General features: G+C 49.3%; 1 protein-coding gene across 1 annotated transcript in view; it reads left to right on the top strand.

The window, feature by feature from the left end:
* LOC146036931 (uncharacterized) overlaps positions 1–26,113 on the top strand; it is a 69,780-nt gene that overhangs the window by 28,250 nt on the left and 15,417 nt on the right. The window contains exons 15-20 of the mRNA XM_083160768.1: positions 12,672–12,755; positions 15,744–15,832; positions 18,219–18,414; positions 18,744–18,863; positions 22,356–22,388; positions 25,743–25,763. Of these exons, the coding sequence (XP_083016894.1) occupies positions 12,672–12,755; positions 15,744–15,832; positions 18,219–18,414; positions 18,744–18,863; positions 22,356–22,388; positions 25,743–25,763 (543 nt within the window). The remainder of the gene's footprint in view (positions 1–12,671; positions 12,756–15,743; positions 15,833–18,218; positions 18,415–18,743; positions 18,864–22,355; positions 22,389–25,742; positions 25,764–26,113) is intronic.

The raw sequence follows: 26,113 nt of genomic DNA, 5'->3' as shown, positions 1-26,113 counted from the left end.
CGGTGTGGCCTGCGCAGTCATGCTACGCAGGCTGTACGCCGGGGTCAGGATTCGGGAACAGCCGGGCAGCGTCTGAGTGAATGCTCAGATGCTGCCCGGCATTAGACTGCGCATGCGCAGTCTAATCTCGAAATCCCGGGATTGGATACTCCAATCCCGGGATTGAAATCCCGGACTTTTTGAGGCCAAATCCGGGGGTCCCGCCGATGGTAGGACACTAATTAGGGCATTGGAAGCTAGGTTCTGTGGGAAAGCATATTAGTGCACACAGTCACCAATAGGGGGCGGTACAATGTAAGATCAGTTAAACAATGGCCTGTCAAATGAAAAACAATATGAAACTGTAATGAAGAATGTACCTTTGATCATACTTGTTAACCCTCCTGGAATGGCCGGGAACCAGTTCCAATGGCCAGTCCAAGTAAGGTTTGATTTACGCAGACTGGCCTAGGGCTGCTACTAATACAGCCGATGGCCTTGATGGTAATCCGATGTTGCATCTTAGGCTGCAGCACTCGGATCATAGGTGCATGCAGGAGGAATCTCCTACCACATTTGCATTATAGTTGTACAGCATTGCACATATCTAACTCTCTCTGCACATGTGACATCTGCCCCACCTGCAGTGCAGCAAGTTTTTGCCTGTTTGCTTGCTTTTTTGCCTTACTTTCAAACATAAATGAGACCCTTAGTGCAAAAATGAAAACAAGCTTATTATCTATTTCAAAACTTCTCTCCCCCCTTTATTAAAGCCAGTAAGACAAAAAAAAAGATGTTATCATTATCAGTGCTATTTATGACTGTATGACATCAGGGTAATAAATCACAGTGTTTAGTGGTCACATGACAACGCAATAAACACCGGTCTTATGGATCGATTAGCAAAGAAGGTGCGGCAGCCAATGCGTTGCTCATGGAAAATAATAGTAAGCCTGCTAACCAGGTCAAGGTGTGCAGCAAGCCCTATGTGCTGCCAGGCGTAATGAACAGAGCCGATCCTGTTACTCATACTAAAGTGCAGAGCAATGTCTGGTACAAGTATACACTATAGACCAGAGCTGGGCAACACCGACCCTCCAGATGTTAGTGAACTACACATCCCAGGATGCTTTGCATTAGTTTTGCTACGTGGCCATGCTGAAACTGATGCAAGGCATGCTGGGATGTGTAGTTCATCAACATTTGGAGGGCCGGTGTTGCCCAGCCCTGCTATAGACAATCATTTAAAAGTATAAGGTACAAAATCATTTCAATTATAATTTAATATTACTGCCTTTAGCATCCGCAAATTGTAGCAAGAAGCAGTTTGCTACATAAAGTCATACTTACCTACTTTATTACTTTGATATTTTCCTCTCCGGGAGATGCCTGAAGAGAAGTAGGTGGGAAGTAATGGGGTGGAACCAAGCTAATTCTAGCCTTAAGCCCGGCCCACGTGCAAGAAAGTGCCACATTTGCATAGAGGCGGAGCTAAACATAGGATAACATCATTAGGCCCCACCCCCTCTGACAGAGGGGGTGGCTACCACCAGACTCCAGAAGTAGTCATTCAACATTAAACACAGATCCTCACAAAGATGTGAGAAGTTGTGGATAAATATATGAATACGAGGCTGAAAGAAATGAGGATGACTCATTCATTATGTCTTCTGTAAGGGTAAGAATTTTTGTTAGTAACCGTTCTTTAGTTAAACACATTTCCTTACTTCTACCCCTTTAACACCAAAACCCTGGTCAGAACCTGGTCTTTGAGCACTGGAGTTTCCAGGATCTGACCCTGCTTTATACCCTATCACAGCACTTCGACCAGGGTCGGACATGCGACCCCCCCTCCCGCGATTCACGGACCCCCACAACTCCCCTCCCGCAATTTGCCAATTTGCGGACCCCCCTTCCCACCATTCACGCCCCGCCCACCTCTCACGATTTGCAGACCCCCGCGCCCCCTTCCTGCAATTTCCCCCGCCCAGCTGACCCCCGCGACACCGCATTTCACGGACCCCCGTGAGAATGGGGGATCCTGTACCGCCACAAGCAGGTGCCGCCCCTAGGTAGGAAATCCGGCCCTGGCTGCCACGTTGCAGGTTCCCCCACTGCCAGAAGTGACCCCCACGGTCCTCTGCACCAGCGCCACAACTTTTATCAATGTCTTGCCCACATACCACTATTATACAGCCTCCTGCTCTCATACACGCTCACTCCCTCCCAGTGGGAGGAGACGCTCACCCACTGCCGGGAGCTGCATACTGTACGCACCCTCCTCCAGTTCTAGGGATGCCCATTGACCATCAATGATTTGAAATCATCGATAGTTTATGGCCGATGTTGAATACTTTTGCCATCGATGTGGGAGGACCAGACGGTTTCCCTACATCGATGGCAAAGGAGAACCGATCAAGATTCACATTTTTTAAGGTGCCGGGACACGGAGCATAGCTGCGCCCCCCCACACCCGGAAGTCCCGCCACCGAGTTCTGATTGACCCACGGCCTATTCAGTCAGATATAATGGATATTACAAAGGTAGACGGCGCAAACGGACACACTTAATGAACCAATTTTGTTAAAAATACATATATATATTATTTATTTACCGGCCGGTGAGACCAAGGATCAAAACATCAATTACATAAAATTACACACACATAAACATTAATGACCATAGGTGCCGAATTATGTTTTTGCTGGTGGGTGCTCAAGTTTTTTTATAGGGGAGTGGCTTCACGGGAAGGGGCGTGGCCACAAAATAATACCAATTTTTTTTTTTATTATTATTTTTTTTTTAAATCAAATAAATAGTAAAATGTACATATAATCCAGCAACCGAGACAATAACAGTGACTATTGACACTGTTACTTTGCCAAGAATAACACTGACCGTGGTCATACAGATTTAAACACCTGCACTCCCCGGCTGCTCCTGAGTACCACCTGCTGCTGGAGTTCTGCACCTCAGCTCCCGTAGCTGCCTTCCTCCCTTCGGTGGTGCAGATTGGCTGCTGCGACTGCCAGGTCCGGCGGCCCGCCGATGCGCAGCGGGTCATGAAACAACCTCCCTCTGCCCCCCCTGTGTGCGCGATGGACAGGGCAGAAGTAGAGAAGACACCGGGTGCGGTGCAGCACCTGCGGTGGGAGAACAGGGCTTCAAAAAAAAAAAAAGCCCATAGTGAATGGGCAGCCACTGATTGGCTGAGACCTCTCTCAGCCAATCGCTGATTGGCTGAGAGAGGTCTCAGCCAATGAATGGCTTCCCATTTATTTGTATGGGCTTTTTTTTTTTTAAGTCCTGTTCTCCCACTGCTGGTGCTGCACCGCACCCGGTGTCTTCTCTACTTCTGCCCTGCCACCGAGGCGGATCGCAGCTATCACCAGCGCCACAGCGGGGAGGGGGGAGGAGGAACAGGGCAAATGACTGCCTCCCGTCCGGACTCCGTGCTTAAGGGTGGTAACCCTAGGCCTGCCTGGTGGGTGCTTAAAATTTTCCGTGGGTGCTCAGGCCCCGGAGCACCCACGGAATCGGCGCCTATGTTAATGACATAATTTTGCAATATTTTCAAGTTAGCACCAATCACTCACTGAGTGATATCCAGCAGAGGTGTGATATAGCCTTGGATCAGAGCAAAATAGAGCTAGGTGGCTATTAGCTTAACTTTGGCATAAATAAGCGTTTAGTTATTTTTTCTGTCCAGCAAGGGTTAGTGGCAATTATTAGGAGAGGCTAGCTGCCTATTTTTTGCCTCAGGAAAGATTCCAATGTGCACTCAGTGGTTTTTATTTAGCACTGGTTAATAGCTCAGTCACATAAAAGCTTGTTGGCACTCAGTGGTTCTTATTTATCACTGGTTAGTAGCTCAGTCACACACAAGCTTGTTAGCAAGTATCAGTAAATTCAGAGAAGAAAAGGAGTATTATACTTATTCTCCTGTCGCTGCAGAATGTGCTGTAATTTGTAATCCACTTTGTGGGGGTTAAATGCCCATGCCTCGAGCGGGTTCCCGGCTGCGCTGTGTCTCCAATCTCACCAGCCTTATCTGGAACTCTCTGCTGCTGCGGCTTCCGGGTCTCCCAAACAACGGCACTCGTCTATGACGCGTTTCCCCGCCTCACGAGGTGTCAGCGGCTTCATCAGATGAATTTTATTTTTGAGATTGAAAAAATAAATAATATATATTTATTTTTAACAAAATTGGTTCATTAAGTGTGTCCGTTTGCGCCGTCTACCTTTGTAGTTTCTTTTTGTTTTCTAAGAAGGGTTGAGTATCCCTTCTAGACGGCAGCACGGACAAACTGCTGGTTTCCTGCGCTTAGTTATATAATCTTGTCCAGATATAATGGATGACCATCGATAGCTACAACAATCGATGATTATCCAAGTAATATTTTTTTACTATCGATGGCAGGGTGCAAAATCGCCATCAATGCCAACCATCGATGGTGTCTGCAACCAATGGCCATCCCTACTCTGCAACAGCCAAAAATCTCATGCCCACACACCCCTATCACTGCCCTGCCTCTTGTTCTCCTGCCTCGTAACTTCCGCCAGTAGGGACCCGCTCACCCGGTGTTCCCACATTCCCCTATCATGCTTTACCACCCAGCCTCCTGCTCTCATGCACCCTAACTCCCACCCAGTAGGAGGAGACACTGACTCAGGGCCACCGTCCTGTACTCCTGTGCTGCCACGCTGGACCCTCACCCACTGGCAGAAGCTGCACAGTGTCCCCCATCCTCCTCTTTAGTCCCCCGTATGCCCACACACCCCTATCACTACCCAGCCTGCTGTTTTCCTGTGTCGTGACCTCCGCCAGTGGGGAGCCGCTGACTCAAAAACACCCGACTATACTATTGCACACACACACACACACACCTAAACAACACGCACACACACCCCACACACCCACAAATGTCACTGTACCCTCCACACTATCAATGTACATCTTACTCTGTAACCGCTTTCTAATTAAACAAAACAATACACACCCCCTTCCACATCATATGCTCTCTATTTAACACATTTCACCTATAACTCAAGTTGCAATACAGGCATCTTTCATACAATTCTAACCATATTTCACCCCCAAATTAAGGGGGAGCAGCCCTTACGCCGGTGTGAAGAGCGCCTGTTTCGTGGACCGCATCCACTTCCTCCGGACTATCCCTATTGGATTAGCAGAATGTATTTCATATTGATAATGCATCCATCCCACCCCAAAAGGTCTAGTTACCCCCTGTCTAGAACCTTATATATAAATATTCTTATAAACCTCCCATCATCTTACCCGTCTTCTTCAGCATGTTCAACCTTAACACTTTAAACCTTATTACTATATAAACCTGAAATAATGACTCGGAGACTTAGGTTTGGCAGAACTTGTTAACTGATTTATTTGTAAACGTTTAAACTAATTTTTGTTGTTGAATTGATTGATTAATTAATGGTGGCCAAGAAAGAATGGCTATTAACTAAACTCCACCCCAACTACAAACGTAACTGGCCCAGGGGCGTAACTAAGTTTTTAGCGCCCCCCCGCCGGATGGTTTTTCGGCGCCCCCCTCCCCCCTCGAACACCCCCACCCCCCGCCGCCGCCGCCCGCCACCCCCCCACCTAACCTGACCCCCCCTTCTTACACTTACCTGTCCCCGCAGTCTGCATCTCGCCCGGCTCTCTGCCGGGACCTGCCTGACGTCACGGTCCCGGCCGGCTCCTGCTGCTGCAATGAAAACTGACTCTTAGAAAATGGCTGCCCCCATACTGCAGACAGAAAACTGTCTGCAGTATGGGGGCAGCCATTTTATAATAGTCAGTTTTCATTGCAGCAGGAGCCGGCCGGGACCGTGACGTCAGGCAGGTCCCGGCAGAGAGCCGGGCGAGACGAAGACCACAGGTAACTATACCTCCGCAGCCCCCCGGCGGCGCCCCCAATTTCTCTGCGCCCCCCCGCCATCGCGGGGGCTGCGGAGGTATAGTTACGCCACTGAACTGGCCTAACTCATAACAAGCGGTATCCAACTCAACCTTGTCGTCTTGACTACCCACCCCTCCGGGTGAGGTTGCTGACCCCGACACGGGTGTTACAGCAACAGGCCTAAGCCAGTGAGAGGTGAGTGCACCGAAAACAAGCCATGTACGCAAAACTCAAAACCTATATATATAACTAATTTATTAAAAAAAACTGCCGTTCTTTCCCGCCTATCAGCTAACGCGATTAACACCAAAAACCACCACCCTCACAGCTAACCCAATGGGGAGGGAGGGCGGGAATTTCTGCAGGAAGAAGAGGAAGCCTCCTCCCCTTCCTGCCCCTATATTCCTTCACATTTAGCCAAACCCCCTTATCCTATAGGATCCCCGAGTCACATGCATGCCAGTGATGACACCAGCTGGGGAGGTTTAACCCACTACATGCCTATTTCAGGCACTCCGTTATTCTAAACCTCCCATCATCTTACCCGTCTTCTTCAGCATGTTCAACCTTAACACTTTAAACCTTATCACTTATATAAACCTGAAATAATGACTCGGAGACTTAGGTTTGGCAGAACTTGTTAACTGATTTATTTGTAAACTTTTAAACTAATTTTTGTTGTTGAATTGATTGATTAATTAATGGTGGCCAAGAAAGAACGGCTATTAACTAAACTCCACCCCAACTACAAACGTAACTGGCCTAACTCATAACAAGCGGTATCCAACTCAACCTTGTCGTCTTGACTACCCACCCCTCCGGGTGAGGTCGCTGACCCCGACACGGGTGTTACAGCAACAGGCCTAAGCCAATGAGAGGTGAGTGCACCGAAAACAAGCCATGTATGCAAAACTCAAAACCTATATATATATATATATATATATATATATAACTAATTTATTAAAAAAAACTGCAGTTCTTTCCCGCCAAAGCGGGGTGTCTAACAGAATACCCCGCACCGCCACCATCTAAACCACTGACTCAATGCCCACTAACAGATCCTCCAGGAACATAAAGAGGCCCTCATCAACCAGGTGAACCCCATCAGGTCGGAATAGGTGCTTATGCCCAAACCTGATCCTCTCATGAGAGACCACTGCCCCCCCGGAAGCCATCACCCACCGAGCTATTGCCGCATTAAGTTTCTTTCTGGACTCATCAATTGCCCTAGGATTCCTAACCCCTTTCCAACTAAGCCGGGGAACAATAAAGGACCACACAATAGTGCAGTCGGGCCAGGCCACGCTAATGGCGGCAAGATCGTCCAAGATCCAGCTACGCAGATCCAACTGAGGCACCTTCCCGAGGTCATTACCTCCTAGATGAAGCACTAGTACTAATTCAAGGCACGACTAAAACAGTGCCTGTAGACATGCCCCAATCATGATTGAAGCCATACCAGGACACAATGGGAAAGAGACAAACAAGGGTAAGGGTGGGGTACTGGAAAGGAAAAGGGTTAAAAGGTGTACTCGGCCGGAGAAAAATGACTAGACCTGCTGAGGGACTCGTAATTAGACTATAGCCAAATTGATGAGCACCAGATTCAGTCCGTCAGATCAGGCAAAAAAGCGACAAAACTCCGGACGCTGGCCCAAGAGCAGAGCGTAGTTAAGCCCCGAGTAGGGTGGACATAGGGTAGGGTAACAGATGACCATCCAACAATCACGACAGTCAAACAGGCTAGGACAGCAACGCTCATGGCAGCAGATGGGGCCTGATATACTTCTTATAGCTCGCTGAGCGCCATCTACCTAGGGATTTAATGTCCGCCACCGACCAGCCAGCCGCAGCCGCCGCAGTAGCGGCACCTATGCGAAATGAATGTGTGCCGAAGTCCCTTGGGGACAGCCCTAATCGAGACAGACAGCGCCCCAGCATCCATCGAAACTGATACAACGTCATGGGAGAGCCATCATAGTGTAGCAGCCAAGATCGTTCAGAGTGTGGCCTCACCTGCATATATAATGTAGCCAATGATACTGGGCACACTGAATCGGGGGCAACGGGGGCCATGGACGACCATTTGCCCCTGGCTGACTGGTCGGTCTTGGACCTCCTAATCCTAAACCATAATGCCCCACCCTCTAGGCGTATGTCGGACAGCAGCAGGGTCGCATCCCTAGACTTCGAAGGGGCAACTAGCTCCGATATCCTAAAAGCGCTGTGGTAAGCCATGGAAAAAGCCAACCTAAACAGCAGCGTCTCGAACGCAGAGCTAGCGCAATGCCCCACGACTTCCAGTAAATCTTGAAGAAGAGAGGCATTAATCGGCCGACGACAATCCGGAGGGGCCGGCGCCCTCCGGGCCCAGCCCTTCATGGCCTTAGCTACTAGGAAACCCTTAGTGAAATCTGGCCTACCTTTGAGCCTAGCAAAGAAAGATATGCCAGCCAAGTAACGAGTCGCCACTGCCCTGGATTTGCCAGAGCTATACAAAGACCAAAGGAAAGATAACAAACGCTGCTGACCCCGCCTACCTGGCTGCGCACCCCCTCCTGAGAACGATTCCCATTCCGCCCAGGCTTGCCGATAACTTTGCAGTGTAGCGGGGGCTAAAGAGGACTCCGCTAGCCCCTCCAGTCGGGCTCGATCACCTGCCAAACATAAGAGGGGCAGGGCGTTCCAATAATATCAGCATGGGGAGCAAGATCCCTAAAACGCTGCCACTGAAAACGCGAAAGAGCGTCGGCTATCTCATTAGCAACGCCTGGGACATGCTGAGCCCTAAACAAAATGTTATGACGCAGACACTGCAGGGAAAGCTGCGCAAGGATTCTCAACACTAAGAGGGATTTTGCTTTCTGGTGATTAATGGCGTGCACCGCGCTGAAATTGTCGCACCAGAAGAGCAAGCTTCTGTTCGCCAGGCGTGGGCCCCAGATCTCCATGGCAACCATGATGGGAAAAAGTTCTAACAGCAACAGGTCCCGGGTGAGGCCCTGATAGGACCACTCCCGTGGCCACACCTCGGCGCACCACTGTCCCTCCAGGAAGCAGCCGAAGCCAGCCGCCCCGGCTGCATCCGTATACAACTGAAGCTCGGCGTTGGCCACGGCTGGAGCAAGCCAAATCCGCACCCCATTGAAGTCCTCTAAAAACGAGGACCACACCGCCAAGTCCCTCCGAATTTCGGCGGACAGGCGAACTAAATGGTGCGGCTTGTTCACTCCCGCCGTGGCCCTTTCCAGCTTCCTACAAAAAAGCCTGCCCATGGGAATCACCTTGCAGGCGAAGTTGAGCTGCCCTAAAATCGACTGAGCCTGGCGAAGGGGAATCTTAGTCCTATTCTCGCATTGCTGAATGGCCTCGCTGAGCCTGACCACCTTATCTGCCGGAAGGCTGCAACAGCCCCGTTCGGTATCTATTAGGATGCCCAAGAAAGACAGACAAGTACAAGGACCCTCAGTTTTGTCGTCAGCGATGGGGACCCCGAACTGCCGGAAAAGGGACTGGATCCTAAGCAAGACGCTGGCGCACCGATCGGAGCCAGCCGGCCCGATGCACAAAAAGTCATCCAGGTAGTGGGCGAGCCCGCCTCCACCAGATGAACTCTCAACACACCAGTGCAGAAAGGTACTGAACTTCTCAAAAAATGCACAAGATACGGAGCACCCCATCGGCAGACATTTGTCGATGAAATACTCCTCTCCGATGCGGAAGCCCATAAACCTAAATGAACTGGGGTGTAGGGGGAGCAGCCTAAAAGCAGACTCAACATCTATCTTAGCCATGAGTGCCCCCCGTCCAAACGACCGTACCATGGCCAGGGCATCGTCGAATGACTGATAAGTCACCGAACAATATTCCTCTGGGATGGCGTCGTTGACAGAGAAACCCGCTGGGTAAGACAGATGCTGTATGAGCCTAAACTTCCCCGGGGCTTTCTTGGGAACCACTCCAACTGGGGAAATAACCATGTTCTCTAAAGGAGGGTGTGAGAAAGGGCCTGCCATGCGCCCCAACTGGATCTCCTTGTCCACCTTCTCCCTCAAAACCTCAGGGAGGGAACGCGCGGATTGCAGGTTGCGATAAGACCCGCCCCGTACTTCCCCCTGAACTGGCAAAACAAAACCTATGCTAAAACCTTGAAACAGAAAAGAGGCCACCTCCTTATCTGGGTAGCGCCGAAGCCAATCGGCCATGGCAGCAACGTTCACAGGTGAACGTGCCTTATCTAGGATTCCCGCCTGCCGCTGCTCGGGGTGTAGCGGTCCCCGCCCCTCTAGCGGGGCGGGGGCCCCGAAAGCAGTTGGAGGCGGGATGGTTCCCCGAACAGTTGATACAGATGTGGCGAAAACGACAACGCTGGCCCATCTGGCAGGAGGAGTTATTAAATGCAAAGCATTTTCCTTTTGAGGCGCCCACAGCCGCGGGTCTATTCGTCGCAGCGAAACGACGTGCCGTAAGGGCCTCCTGTGTCGGTCTCTGCGAGGCGGGAACGGTCGCAGGAGGAGCCGGGGGGGGGGGCGGAGGCAGCCTCCATCGCCCCCGACCCCATGCGCGTGAGCCCCATCCATATCTCCACATCCTTACACCCGAGGTCCAGAATGAATAAGCAGTCCTGCTTGCGCCGGAACTGCTCATCATACGTACGCCAAGCCGTACCCCCATAGGTGCGCTGCATCTCGTGAACCATGTGGATATAACGAATCACGTTCATGTGTTCGTCCGGCCGATCCTCCAAGTAACAGGCTGCGAAGACGCAAAAGCCCGCCAGCCAGTTGTCATAAGACCTGTAGGCCTCAGAGCCAATGCCGCCCTTCTCCTTGGCTGCCTTGAATGCTTTTTTGGAGTCCTCGGTCAGACTAAACACGTCAACGTAGTCTCCCTTCTCAATTTTCCTTCTGCAACTCTCGCGCAAACCCCTACACACCGCGGTATAATCGCAGTGAACTACCGCGGGCAAATTACGTCTCCTCCTCTCTCTGCGGGACATAGCTGATACCTTCCTGCGCTTGGACTGCCGCGCCCTCCTCCCCGCCTCCTTCTTGGCATACCTAGCTGCGCGCTTGCGGGCCCTAGCTGAGCTCCCCACGTCAGACCCGCCTGCCGACGAGGAAGAGGAGGAGGAAGAGCGATTGCTCCGTGACCCACTAGAGGAGGTGCCCAGATAAGACCCCGCATCATCCTTAAATGAGGCCTCACCTGAGGAGTTCGGCTGTGCTGCCCACGTGTCGTCGTCATCCGTGCCGTCACTGGTGTCGGCGGCGTCGGCATCCTCTTCCGGGTGTAAAGGCGAGCCCTTGTGGTAAGGTGCGGGAGACCCACGCCTCGGCCTGCTGGATCTCCTGCGCTCTCCAGCAGCATGCTGGGGCCGTCTGGACGCGGAGGACCGGCCCTCTATGGCGGCCACAGCGGACCCCATATCTCTAACGGCCTGTATGAACTGCGAGCGACCCGGAATGGGCTCCCTCTGCACTCTAGACCTCCTGCTCCTCCCATCACTGGGGTCCCTGCTACCTGGGGAGAGGTTATCAGCCAGGGGACCCAGGGCGCTGGCCATGGAGGAGAGGGCAGAGGACAGCAGCGCAGGATCAAAGGCAGCAGCAGGGGGCGCCCGAGTGCGGCCTCTCCCAGAACCTTCCACAGATTCTGAGTGACCCACACGGTCTGCATATCCCCGCCGCCTGCCATCACCTTCACTGCTATCATCATGCTCCCCTCTGCCCCCTTGTGGCGGGCTACCCTGCGGCGTCCTGCTGCGCCCTTCATCCCCCCAGTCACGCTGGTTTAACATGAGGTGCCTTCCTGCACCACCTCGTTGCCTCCGATTGTGCCCCCCAGCCTGGTCCCTGCACTGTGTCCCGCCTGCCGCAGTATGCCTCCCGCCCCGCACTGAACCACCGCGCTGGGCACGCACGTCGGAAGCCCGGCTCGGCGCCGGTGACAGCGATGCCGCCCGCCCGGCGCCCTCGCCGGCTCCCGCCGCACCGCCCGGAGCCCCGGCCGGCGCGTCCCGATGGCGTTACCCCACCCCGCCGAGCGCGGCCAGCGCACCCCCCCCGCAGGCCGCGACGGAGCTCGCGCGACCGGATCAGGCGCAGTGCCTCTACCGGCGCGCGTCACCCCGCGCGACCCACGGCGCACAGCGGGCGACACTGGAGCCAACAAGGGGGGAAGAGGAGCATCAGGCACATCGGGGCTATCACCGCCCTCAAAACGGGCAGGACGGCGAGCGGAGCGCCTTGGCCTCGAGGCTGAGGCTGAAGAGGCCATGACACAGCTTAAGGTACCTGCTCTAACAAACTGGGAGCTCCAGACACACTTCTGTTCCCTGGAATTTCTGCAGGAAGAAGAGGAAGCCTCCTCCCCTTCCTGCCCCTATATTCCTTCACATTTAGCCAAACCCCCTTATCCTATAGGATCCCCGAGTCACATGCATGCCAGTGATGACACCAGCTGGGGAAGTTTAACCCACTACATGCCTATTTCAGGCACTCCGTTATTCTTATTGTACAAGTATGAATTAATACAAGAGCTCCCAGTCTGTGCTTCCTTCCTGCCGGATTATGATAAATGCTGTGTGCTCTAGAATTTGTCAGATTCTCCTCTGAGGCTTGGCGGGCCCTATAGTTTACTATATAGGCCCTGTTAGTCATGGACAAAGGTTCTGCACGTTAATGACTGCATCCCTGTGTAAAGGACAAAGGTTGCCATACCCATGTTACGTATGTGTATAAAAGGAAATGACTGTGTGTACAGAGCTTTTCTACAAGTGGACGTGACCGAGAGGCAGCAGACATGGCATTTGTTCCAGCTATGGGCTACCAGCCCGTGTACAACCCGGTAAGGGCCCACTTCCCCTTTCTGTCCATGAGATGTACACTCCACCGTGCGACCCTGCTTTCCTTACCATAGGTAAACCGTATTTATCAGCAGAGATGTCACCGTACCTTCTAGCAGGGGAATAAGAAGCCTCCAGAGACTGTTCAACTTCACATCCCAGTATGCCCTGACTAATAGCAAAACTATGGGAGGACATGCTGGGATGTGTAGTACCACAGCCGCTAATGGGACACTTATTGCACTGCGAGACAGCTGTATCACAAAAGTATTTTAAAGATGTTACAGACTGAGCCTCCGGCAAGTTTGTCCCGGTACCTCTGATATTAGTGACTGCTATCCAATGGTAATGATTTAAAGTCAACCAGAAAGTTCATTATCACATTTCTGCTAACTACACTGTTTCTGAGTATGAATTTATTAAATACAAGAAAGTGTCCTTTGCAGTGTTCTGTTACCGAGCATGAAGTGTGTGCAGTTGTGTTTCCGCATTAGGTACTTGTGTTTTTTTTTAGTTTATTGGGCGCAAAGAAAAGTATAGTAGATATGTCGGATCACAGGGAAATGACAGACACAGCTGCAACAGACGTTACTGATTTACCTGAGCGTTGTAAAGTTTTCCAGGTAGAAAAAAAAAAGTCCCTAAATCTCTTCCTGATAGTGACCCCCACCCCATCTGTGATCCCCACCCCATCTGTGACCCCCACCTCAGCAGTGACCCTATGGAGATAGTTAAACCGATCATGGCTGCATGGGAGATTCAGCCATTGTCAGGAGTATCAGTTTCTCTGTGTCGGATAAACCCTGCTTCAGGGGTATCCAAACAGCACTGATGATAATGGGCTGAGGTTCTGAGTCTTGGCTTATATGCAAGTGCCAGGGTTCTGCTATCTATGTATAGTGAATGGTGAGGTTCCTAGGGAAGTATCTCCTCTGAAGGATAGCCATTGGGAAGGGAAGGTAGTTAGTCAAATTGATTTTTAAAATTTCTGGCTATGAAAGATCTGTTTCTGCTTGCACACAGAGGGGCTGCAATTGAAGTAAATACAACCCCAATGCCCCAGTCCATTATTGTTATCAGTGCACATTTCCACCATCTCTATAGCTGGTGCAAGAGAACAGATACATTTGTATTAGAAGTATCAAAAGAGGGGTGCAGCTAGGTGCTGCAATGTGACATTATCCTGCAGGGCTTGGCTCCTGTCACTGAGGAGGAGACAGCAGTGCAGCCAGAGTCTCTGGCCTACAGAGTGATGTAACGGGGGGACTTCCCTGAGACTTCCCCGGGGACTTCCCCCTAGGGCATGCCCTCATAAAGATGCCCTCGAGGTTTCCAGCTATGCCACGCCCCTGCATGTGAATCCACACCCCAATGTGGATGCTGGGGACTATAGGACACACCCAGTTTAACCGACCGAGGTGCTGCCACTGATTTCTGTATAGCCAGCAATTCTGCCATCACACCCACCACTTGCCCTCACTCAACCCCAGTACCACCCAGTTATATGACTGGATTGTGACAACACTGGATTATCTATAGTTGCTTAAAGTTGAGTCAGGGGGTGTGCATGGGGCTAAACATCTCAAGTTCCATATATCTGCCCTGTATATGCTTATTAGTAGATTATGTTGTTGCATTTATTGACAAGGTTACCAGTGGAGTACCCCAGGGATCTGTACTTGGACCAGTGCTCTTAAGTATCTTTATTGGTGACCAGTGCCGGTGCAAGGCGCCGGAGCGCCCCAGGCAGGGGGGCGCCCCGGCGCTCACCCGCTCCACGGGTGGAGGTGGGGAGGAATAAGCCGCCGTGCTGCTCCGGGAGGGGGGGGGATCCGGGGTATATATTACTCACCCTTCAGGAGGTGAGGCGCTCAGGTCTAGCTCAGCGGGCGGGAGGGAGAGCTGGAGAGCTTAGCGGGCAGGAGGGAGGCCTCGCAGTTCAGTCCCGGCGCAGTGTGACTGACATCTTCCTGACTTCCTCCACCCGCACTGTGTACAGCCGCTCAGCCGGGCAGCGCTGAGCACTTGGCTCACCCTCAGACGCTGCCCGGCTGAGCGGCTGTACGCGGTGCGGGTGAAGGAAAATGTCAGTTAACATGCACCGGGGTCCGGGACTGAACTGCACACAGCGCAGCAAGCCCTCCCTCCTGTCCGCTAAGCCAGACCTCCAGCTCTCCCCCTGCCCTGCTCCCAACTACTGCCCCCCAGTGGCCGGCGCCCTAGGCAAATGCCTAACACTGCCTAGTGGTGGCGCCGGCCCTGTTGGTGACAGTGCAAATGGTATTGAAGAGTACAACAGGATAGACACACCAGGAGGGGTTAAACAAATAAGTAATAATGCCACTGTATAGGTCATGGGACACACTTAATATGCAAAAAATAAGCGGGCTAGAGGTCAGGCGGCTGCTGTTTGTGGTGACTGCACCATAAATTGGGACCCACTGAAGGAAGAGCGCCCTCTAGTTGCCAGCGCCCGAGGCAGCTGCCTAAAGCTGCCTAGTGGTAGCTCCGGCCCTGGTGTCCACGACCAATGACCTTTTTCTCCCTGCACTATACATCCTCTTCCGGGTGTAGGAAGGAGAAGAGCCTGCCCTGCAGCCCCAGCGACCAGCATCATCAGTAGCCAGGTAAGGGGGGGGGGGGGCGCCAGAGAGCCCCCGGGGACCTGCTGCACATCGCCAGCACAACACAAAGGACAGCTCTTAACGCAAGAGCTGTCCTTTGCAATAATTAACGCATATGTTAGGGCATATGCGATTATTATCTCTGCGGTAGCCGGCAATGTGCGGCGCAGTTGGGGTGCGGATGTTAGTGTATTCCACCCTAAGACAGTAGAGTAATGTAAACGCTAAGAATACGCATATGAGTATAGTTACAAGGAACTAATGGTTCACAAAGGGCTGTGATTGCCTAATGGCTAAAATGGGGCAGACTAGATCTTATCTGCCCCCAAATTCTATGTTTCTAACTTTCTATCCATCTTCCTGCAGTCTGTACCTTACAGAAGCCCCATCCATGGAGGCCTACACCTTGGTATGTCGATCTACATCCAGGGCTCAATCCCGCATCACATTAACAGGTAATTAGGATTCTATCAAAATTTTATAACCCCAAAAAGTCACATGATCCAGGTCTGAAACTGCTGCTTGAATACAGGTGAAACATTGCTTATATAACCCTTTCTTGCCTTAACTGTGATCAATTAGAAACCTATGTATTTGCTATATTTACAGTGGGAGAGGTGAGATCACTTACACACAGAATTATTATTATTATTATTATTATTATTATTATTATTATTATTATTATTATTATTATATCCAGGGTACACTTTATACATTGTATAAGTGCATTGGGTTCAGTGTAAATGGTTTTCTACACTTTATATGACAATGGGGCAGATGTTTTAAGCCTGGTGAAGAGATAAAGTATAGATAAAGTAGAAGATGATAACGCACCAGCCAATCAGCTATATTTAAAAAATGACAGTTAGGAGTTGATTGACTGGTGCATTATCACCTTCTACTTTATCTCCAGTTCATCTGCCCCACTGTATTGTGATATATTAATCAATGGCTTCTCCAACCTTGAAAGTCAAGGTGGGTGGCAGGGACTTAAGGCTAAGCTGACATTGGTCTGGTCTCCACTGTGCATGTGTGACTGACAATATGACAGGAAATCTGTGCATGCAAGCACAAGCTGGTGCCCATACACGTTACAATTATTGTATACAATATTGTATACAATATCGCATCTCATCCGATCTCGGTTTTGCGATGACATCAGATAAGATGAGATCTAGTACAAAAAGTACGTGCAGCACATACTTTTTGTACTAGATCTCATCTCATCTGATGTCATCGCAAAACCGAGATCGGATGAGATGCGATATTGTATACAATATTGTATACAATAATTGTAACGTGTATGGGCACCTAGGTCTACATCTACTGCAGCCACAAGAACCAGGGAACACAGTTACTATAGAATTAGGAGTGGTATCCCAATACAGTCCAGGTGTCAAGGATATCCTTGTTTGGGCACAGGTGACTTAGGAGTGGTACCTCAATCAGATTGACTTAACCGTCTGGACTCAAGGGGGTTTATTTACTAAGGTGGAAGTTATATTGAAGATGGGATGTTGCTACTTACTTATTTATTTAGCAACATCTAGAAAATAATAGAATATGATTGGTTGCAACATCCCATCTTTAATAAAACTCCCATTGTAGTAAATAAACCCCAAGCATGGATATCCTTAACACCTGTTCTGTAATGGTGGAGTTTAGGAACCTCTGCCCTAGGGCCTGGGGGTCACTAATTGTAAATCATTTCTTATGCTGGGTACACACCAGAATGATTTGGCCTCAATCCCGTCAATTTTGATGCAATTTCCACCGATTGTATGTAAATTGGGCAGGTTTAGATCCGATTCCGATGAGCGTCCCCGCTGGTCGTTTGGTCGTTTTCTAGACCCTACCTTCTGCAGTCAGATCAGAATCGGATTGTGTGCGGATCGTGTGCGGATCGTGTGCGGATCGTGTGCGGATCGTGTTCGGATCGTGTGCGGATCGTGTGCAGATCGTGTGCTCCAACAGATCGTGCGACCATTGTACGATATGCTCACGATTTGCTTACGATCATGACCACTCTGGTGTGTACCCAGCATTACACTTTGTATGACATTGTGTTGGGGTCAGTGTTCTCTCAGTGACGCCAGATCAAGATTACAGCCATTTAAAAGCATTGTTTTATCTGAAAGAATATTCTCAGAGGATGGCTTATGGGTTGACTGTATAAGGGTTGACATGAAGGTCAACGCGGCTTAGGACGACACAAGATATAGGTCAACATGGCTACAGTCGACACGGTTGGAAGGTCAACACAAGCATTAAGTCGACAATGGAAGGTCAACAGTCAAAAGGTCTACATGAGGTTTTCATGTTTATTGTCCCAAATGTCGACATAGTTGACATGGACACCATCTAAGTGTACTGCGTCCTCTCACATGGCTCGCTGCAGTCGCCATGCTTCGGGCACGGTGCCTTACTGCGCTCGGCACAATATCTTATTCTCCCACCATGCCGCAGTGGTTGGTAGGGTATTAAATACCACATGTCGGCATATGTCGGCTCAATCAAACGATTGGGTCGACCCATTGTCGACCTAATGCTTTTGTTGCCCACCTTTCCGGGGGGAAGGGATTTTATTTGAGGGGCAACGACGAAAGACAAAGTTCCACTAGGATTGACGGCCATGCACCAAGCGACATTCTAAGCAGCCCTAGGGTGGGTCTAAAGACTGATGGGGAGGCAGGTGTCCAATTGATGGTGTGCCTTTGGTTGTACAGCAGATGGGGGTGTAGGGGAAATGAGGTAGAGTTTAGCAGAAGTGAGGACACAGGCTGATGATGATCATTCATGTGTTACCTCCCTTATGATTTATTGCTTTTGTCTATCTGATAGATTCCATGTGAACTTCTGCTGCGGATCCGACATTGCCTTCCACTTCAATCCCCGGTTTGATGGAAAGAATAAGGTCGTGTTTAATACTTTCCAGACGGGGTCTTGGGGAAGTGAGGAGAAGAAGAAAGATGGATTCCCCTTTCATAAAGGAGGTCACTTTGAGTTGGTGTTTCTGGTCAACCTTTCCGGTATCCAGGTGAGCAGATACATATTAAGCCTAACCCTACTAAGATGAGAGTTCTATTGAAGATGGGATGTTGCCCATAGCAACTCAGATTTTACTTATTTATTTAGAACCTTCTGGAAGATACTAAATAGAATCTGAATGGTTTCTATGGGCAAATCCCATCTAAGTCAATGTATCCCTATAACTCCCCCTTCATGCTGAATAGAGATTTGCACCCTCTAAAAAAAACGTTTTCCCATTTTCTGATCACATGTATTAAACATTCCCAGAGTTGGTCACAAAACTCCCAGGATAGACTCCCGTCCTTTGGTAATAATGAGTCCTTTCTCCGATTCTAGGTAAATGTGAATGGTTCTGCATTCTATGAGTATCGCCATAGGATTCCTGCACAACGGGTGGATTCTGTGATTGTGGATGGAGACGTGACTCTACGATCTGTGACCATAGTTGGAGGAGGGGTGAGTGAACCTCTGCTATAAAGGCAGATAATTGAAGAACACTCTAATGACCAAGGTGGCCAGTATTTGTAATTAATATGAAAAGACTGCCAAATAATGCCAACATAACTGACCAAAGGGGAACATGGTTACAGAGTACATAAATGAGAGATGATCATGTGTGTAACTGAGGGATAAGACAGTGGGGAAAGAAACATTTTAGACACTGTACACTGGTAGAAGCGTGCTGGCCAATGTGGTAGATTAACTGACTGTGTGACTGTGGAAGGAGAAAGATGGAGGAGCCAGGGAAACATGCTGGTGACTGTAGGAGTACATAGATGGAGGGGGAACATGCTGGTGACTGTAGGAGTACATAGATGGAGGGGGAACATGCTGGTGACTGTAGGAGTACATAGATGGAGGGGGAACATGCTGGTGACTGTAGGAGTACATAGATGGAGGGGGAACATGCTGGTGACTGTAGGAGTACATAGATGGAGGGGGAACATGCTGGTAACTGTAGGAGTACATAGATGGAGGGGGAACATGCTGGTAACTGTAGGAGTACATAGATGGATAGGGAACATGCTGGTGACTGTAGGAGTACATAGATGGAGGGGGAACATGCTGGTAACTGTAGGAGTACATAGATGGATAGGGAACATGCTGGTGACTGTAGGAGTACATAGATGGAGGGGGGAACATGCTGGTAACTGTAGGAGTACATAGATGGATAGGGACCATGCTGGTGACTGTAGGAGTACATAGATGGAGGGGGAACATGCTGGTGACTGTAGGAGTACATAAATGGAAGGGGAACATGTTGGTGACTGTAGCAGTACATAGATGGAAGGGGAACATGTTAGTGACTGTACGAGTAAATAGATTGAAGGGGAACATGCTGGTGACTCTATGATTACATAGATGGAAGGGGAACATGCTGGTGACTGTAGCAGTACATAGATGGATGGGGAACATGCTAGTGACTGTACTAGTGCATAGATTGAAGGGGAACATGCTGGAGACTGTAGGAGTACATAGATGGAATAGGAACATGCTGGTGACTGTAGGAGTACATAGATGGAAAGGTAATATGCTAGGGACTGTACAAGTACATAGATGGAAGGGGAGTATGCTGGTGACTGTACAAGTACATAGATGGAAGGGGAACATGCTGGTGACTGTACAAGTACATAGATGGAAGGGGAACATGCTGGTGACTGTAGGAGTACATAGATGGAAGGGGAACATACTGGGGACTGTACGAGTACATAGATGGAAGGGGAACATGCTGGTGACTGTACAAGTACATTGATGAAAGGGGAATATACTAGGGACTGTACAAGTACATAGATGGAAGGGGAATATGCTAGTGACTGTACAAGTACATAGATGGAAGGGAAACATGCTGGTGACTGTACAAGTACATAGATGGAAGGGGAATATGCTGGTGACTGTAGGAGTACATAGATGGATGGGGAACATGCTAGTGACTGTACAAGTACATAGATGGAAGGGGAACATGCTGGTGACTGTACAAGTACATAGATGGAATGGGAACATGCTGGTGACTGTAGGAGTACATAGATGGATGGGGAACATGCTAGTGACTGTACAAGTACATAGATGGAATGGGAACATGCTGGTGACTGTAGGAGTACATAGATGGAAGGGGAACATGCTGGTGACTGTACGAGTACATAGATGGAAGGGGAACATGCTGGTGACTGTACGAGTACATATATGGAAGCGGAATATGCTAGGGACTGTACAAGTACATAGATGAAAGGGGAATATACTAGGGACTGTACAAGTACATAGATGGAAGGGGAATATGCTAGTGACTGTACAAGTACATAGATAGAAGGGAAACATGCTGGTGACTGTACAAGTACATAGATGGAAGGGGAATATGCTGGTGACTGTAGGAGTACATAGATGGATGGGGAACATGCTAGTGACTGTACAAGTACATAGATGGAAGGGGAACATGCTGGTGACTGTACAAGTACATAGATGGAATGGGAACATGCTGGTGACTGTAGGAGTACATAGATGGATGGGGAACATGCTGGTGACTGTACAAGTACATAGATGGAATGGGAACATGCTGGTGACTGTAGGAGTACATAGATGGATGGGGAACATGCTGGTGACTGTAGGAGTACATAGATGGATGGGGAACATGCTGGTGACTGTACAAGTACATAGATGAAGGGGAATATGCTAGGGACTGTACAAGTACACAGATGGAAGGGGAATATGCTAGTTACTGTACAAGTACATAGATGGAAGGGGAATATGCTAGTGACTGTACAAGTACATAGATTGATGGGGAATATGCTAGTGACTGTACAAGTACATAGATGGAAGGGGAACATGCTGGTGACTGTATAAGTACATAGATGGAAGGGGAACATGCTGGTGACTGTACAAGTACATAGATGGAAGGGGAATATGCTAGGGACTGTACAAGTACACAAATGGAAGGGGAATATGCTAGTGACTGTACAAGTACATAGATGGAAGGGGAATATGCTAGTGACTGTACAAGTACATAGATGGAAGGGGAACATGCTGGTGACTGTATAAGTACATAGATGGAAGGGGAACATGCTGGTGACTGTACAAGTACATAGATGGAAGGGGAACATGCTGGTGACTGTACAAGTACATAGATGGAAGGGGAACATATTAGTGAATGCGGGAGGACATAGGTGGAAAAATAACGTGATAGTGCCTTTGGGAGGATACAGTGGGAGGAGATAGTTGGAAAGGGAACATGCTGGTGACTGTGAGAGGAGATAGCTGGAAGGGGAACATGCTGGTGACTGTGGGAGGAGGTAGATGGAAGGGGACATGCTGGTGACTGTGGGAGGAGATAGATGAAAGGGGACATGCTGGTGACTGTGGGAGGAGATAGATGGAAGGGGACATGCTGGTGACTCTGGGAGGAGATAGATAGAAGGGGAACATGCCGGTGACTGTTGGAGGATACAAATGGAAGGGGAACATGCTGGTGACTATAGGAGGATACAAATGGAAGGTGGACATGCTGGTGACTATAGATGGAGATAGATGGAGGGGAACATATGGGTGACTGAATTAGTAGACAGATGGAAGGGGAACATCCTTACAGTATGGCTGTGAAAGGAGATCAATGGAAGGAATGTGCTAGTGACTGTGGGAGGAGATGATAGAAGAAGAATATGCTGGTTTCTGTACTTGAAGATTGATGGAAGAGGAACAAGCTGTTGATTGCGGGAGTAGAAATATAGAAGCAGAAGATGCCAATGACTGTGTTAGGATATAGATGCAAGAAAGAGCTGATGACTATGGGAGGAGATAGATGGAAGGGGAGCCTGCTGGTCCCTGAAGGAGGAGGTAGATAGATTAATGGAAGAGGATAAGAATATACTGATGAAAATGCAAATTAATTGAGTTTGAAGTAGAGCCAGTAATAGTGAAAACAAAGTGCTTAAATTCTGCCTGTCCATATGTTTATTGCAGGGTCAAACAACTGGCCCATCCTTCCCTGGAGGGGTAAGTAACATGTGAAAAGTGCACCAGGGGAGAGAGACAGACCTCGTGTTGGTATTGTTGCTAAGTCTTGTTGTCATGTGACTGTGGGAGGAGATAGATGAAAGGGAACATGCTGTATACTACAGTATATGATAAGATTGATGGATGGAGAACATGCTGATGACTGTATTATGAGATAAATGAAAGGAGATTATGCTGTGACTGTGAGAGGAGATAGATTGTAGAGGGACATGCTGGTGACTTTGAGTGAAGATAGATGAAAGAGGAACCTGCTGGTGAATGTAGTAAGAGACCGATGGAAGAGGAACATGCTAGTGAATATGAGTGGAGATATATGGAAGAGGAACATTATCACGGACCCACTGGTCATTCCTCCAGATTCGTTAATCTGAGCAGCATCGGCTGTGACTGGAGGTTCACTTTGGACACACGGGTCCCCTATATATGGTCACTGCCACCTATGCAAGATTTGAAGGGGCGCTTGCATCCGCCCCGGACACACAATACAATGTATACAAAGGTTTTTGCGAAACCGCCCTATGCGTTGATCCTAAAAACACAGATTCAGAACTGAAATTCTGAATTATTTATTCCAAGAAAATGGTTACAAAGATGATTAAATATATTTTAAGAATACACACAGTGTAATACAACTCAAACAAAATAAAAAGGAATAAAAATCCAGAATTACACCAATTACAAAAACTTACACCAAGTAAGAAACTGTTTGTGGGGGAATTTCACAGATTAAGCGGTATGGTCATTCCCAGCATATAGCTGAAGTCCCCAAGAAATGAACACAGGTTATTGGGAGAGAAGAGTAATTATACCTGCAGGTTCCTCCCCCCACCTCTGGGATTTTGACCATTCCATACTGCAAAGAAAAGTGTACAGGAGTATAGCGCTTAAGGTGTTCCCATAAATCACACCAAGTGTGAAAGAGGTACAGCATAAGCCCAAATTCGTCCTGATATTTATCCAATCAGATTGGTAACTGGTTGTCATATGATCCTCAATATTTCTCCATAGGATATGCAACAAACCGAGAAAAACAGATGGTGCAAATAATGTTTAAAAAACAGAATTTAATCATGAAGTGCACTCACAAATATAGACGTTTTAAAAAGCATGAGAAAGGGGTCCCAAGGCAAGTCAGCAACCACGGATGTAGTATCAAGTGTCCTGAGCGGCACCCGGTCCGGACCAGTCAGCTACTCCTCACTCGATAGGTAGGCTGTGTCACCAGGGGAAAGACCTCCTCATCTACCACCCTTAACGCGTTTCAGGATTATTCCCTTCTTCAGAAGTGTGGTTTAGTAATCTCTCAGTGGGGTTTAAATACCCTGCTGTAATTGTATTCAATTGTGTCCGTACTGGACACTAATGGATCTCCTTTCAAGTGTCTTGTACCAGCTCAGTACACATTGGAATGCAACAGAAAAGATGGAAGGTCTGATAATGAGATCTGTATCCTGTCACTCCTAACTGGATTGATGATGATCCAGGGTCTGGGTTACAAGGGGTCTCAGATCCTTATCAGACAGCCTGACTTCAGAGAACTCTACAGATTTGTTCTGTATCCTCTCCTGGGCCCTTATTCTGGTTGGTGCGGTAATATCCGCGTGCGTTCGTGCCGCCAATGTTTTGTGTCTGCGCATGTGCAGAGGCGTCTCTGCGCATGTGCGAGTGGGGCATACGGCCAAATCCCGCATGATATGTGAACACTACGAACAGGGGGTGGAGAGGGGCGTGAAGGGCTATTTGGGCTCATTAGCATATGCATACGCCCCGCGTTTCATGGGCGTTCCCATGCAAACGCTGGGCGTACGTATGGTAATGCGGTCGTGACGCACGTGTAGGGGGCGGACATATGACATCGCCGGATGTCAGCTGCCCGCCCAGATCCCTGCTTTTGCACGGGAAAATGTCCGTGTGGTCTGAGGTTGCGGGAGCTGGTGGACCACTCGGTCCTGCATTCGATGGTCTGCGACCATAGAATGATGGGGGAGGTTCCCTGAGATGGAGGAGGCGTATTCCATGAAAAATACACGCGCGGTCCGTTCGGCCAGCTTCTTACCGCGTACGGACGGAGTTGGCGATCCGTATGGAAGGCGGGGTTTCGCACGCACGGTCCTGGCCGCATATTCGGATCCGGCCGCACCGATCAGAATAAGGGCCAGAGTGACAACCTCCTAGCCCCACTAGGATTTACAACACTTATCAGAAGACAGAATTTGGCATCTAAAGAACAGAACACAGCCATTTTGTGCCAGTCCTAGGTCACATTTAAGCTAAAAGAATGATGATAAGGTATACATTTTTAATACACACAATGGGAGACATCATTTCTGCGATCCAATCATGTGATGGATTGTGACAAACATGCTAGTGAATATGGGTGGAGATAGATGGAAGGGGAGCATGCTGGTGAATGCAGGAGGAGACATGGAAGGGGAACATGATGGAGACTACGGCCCTTATTCTGATTGAGTCGGATGGCTCCGAATGCGGACGGACGGTGGTTGGTGTTTGCGCATGTGCAGAGGCGTATCTGCACATGTGCGAACGCCGCACACGTCCGAATACGGCGTGGATTCTGTGCAGAAAATGATTGGTTGGAACAATCCGAACAGGGGGTGGAGAGGGGCGTAAAGGGCTGTTTGGGCTCATTACCATATGCGTACGCCCCGCCTTTCATGGGCGTTACCATGAAAACGCTGGGCGTACGTATGGTAATCCGGCCGTGACGTACGTGTGGGGGGTGGACATATGACATAGCCGAATGCCAGCTGCCCGCCCATATCCCTGCGTTTGCACGGAGAAATGCCCGAGTGGTCTGGAGCACTCGGTGCTGCCTGACCACTGGGTCCAGCATTCGATGGTCGGTGACCATTGGAGAATGGGGGAGGTTCCCACAGATGGGGGAGGTGTTCACATGAAAAATCCACTCGCGGTCCGTGCTGTCGGCGTCTTACCACATACGGACGGTGTGAGCGATCCGTATGGTAGGTGGGGCTAAGAACACTCGGTTCCTGTCCGAAAATACGCATCCGTCCGAACCAACCAGAATAAGGCCCTATGGGAGGATATAGATAGAAGAGAAAAATGCTGGTGACTGTTGGGTGAGATAGATGGAGGGGAACTTGCTGGTGCCTGTATTAGGAGCTAGATGTAAGAGGACAGGGCTGATGACTGTGGATGGAGATAGATGGAAGAGGAGCATGGTGGTAACTGGGGGAGCTAGACTGAAGTGGAAAAGAACAGGAAAGTACTTAAAATGTAGAGAGTGTCATGAATTTGAAGTACTGCCGATAACAGTCAACAATGAAAAAAGCATTTATATTTTTATTGCAGGGTCCTGCCTTCCCTGGAGGGGTAAGTAACATTGAAGATAGATTAAAGGTGAACATGCTGGTGCAGGGAGATAGATGAAAGGGAACATTCTGGTGACTGTGGGAGGAGATAGTTTAATAGTAGAGTACAGGAAAATACGGTACTTATGTACTAACTGGGTGAAATTGGGTCCATCGCATCGCATCCGACCATATCGCATGCGATGCGATGCGATGCACCCGATTTTTACATAGGATTCAATGTTAAAATGGACTGAGTCCATTTTAACATGGAATTCAATGGGAAAAGGGGTCCTTTTCATACCCCTACTATCCAAGTGGGCATGGAGTTGGATATAAACCTGTGGCGAGCGTAGCGAGCCAACGAGCCCG

This window comes from Crinia signifera, chromosome 9 (assembly GCF_055691185.1).
Source record: "Crinia signifera chromosome 9, ASM5569118v1, whole genome shotgun sequence".
Classification (NCBI taxonomy): domain Eukaryota; kingdom Metazoa; phylum Chordata; class Amphibia; order Anura; family Myobatrachidae; genus Crinia; species Crinia signifera.
The sequence above is the reverse complement of the archived record's forward strand: the minus strand, read 5'-3'. Positions and strand labels throughout refer to the sequence as shown.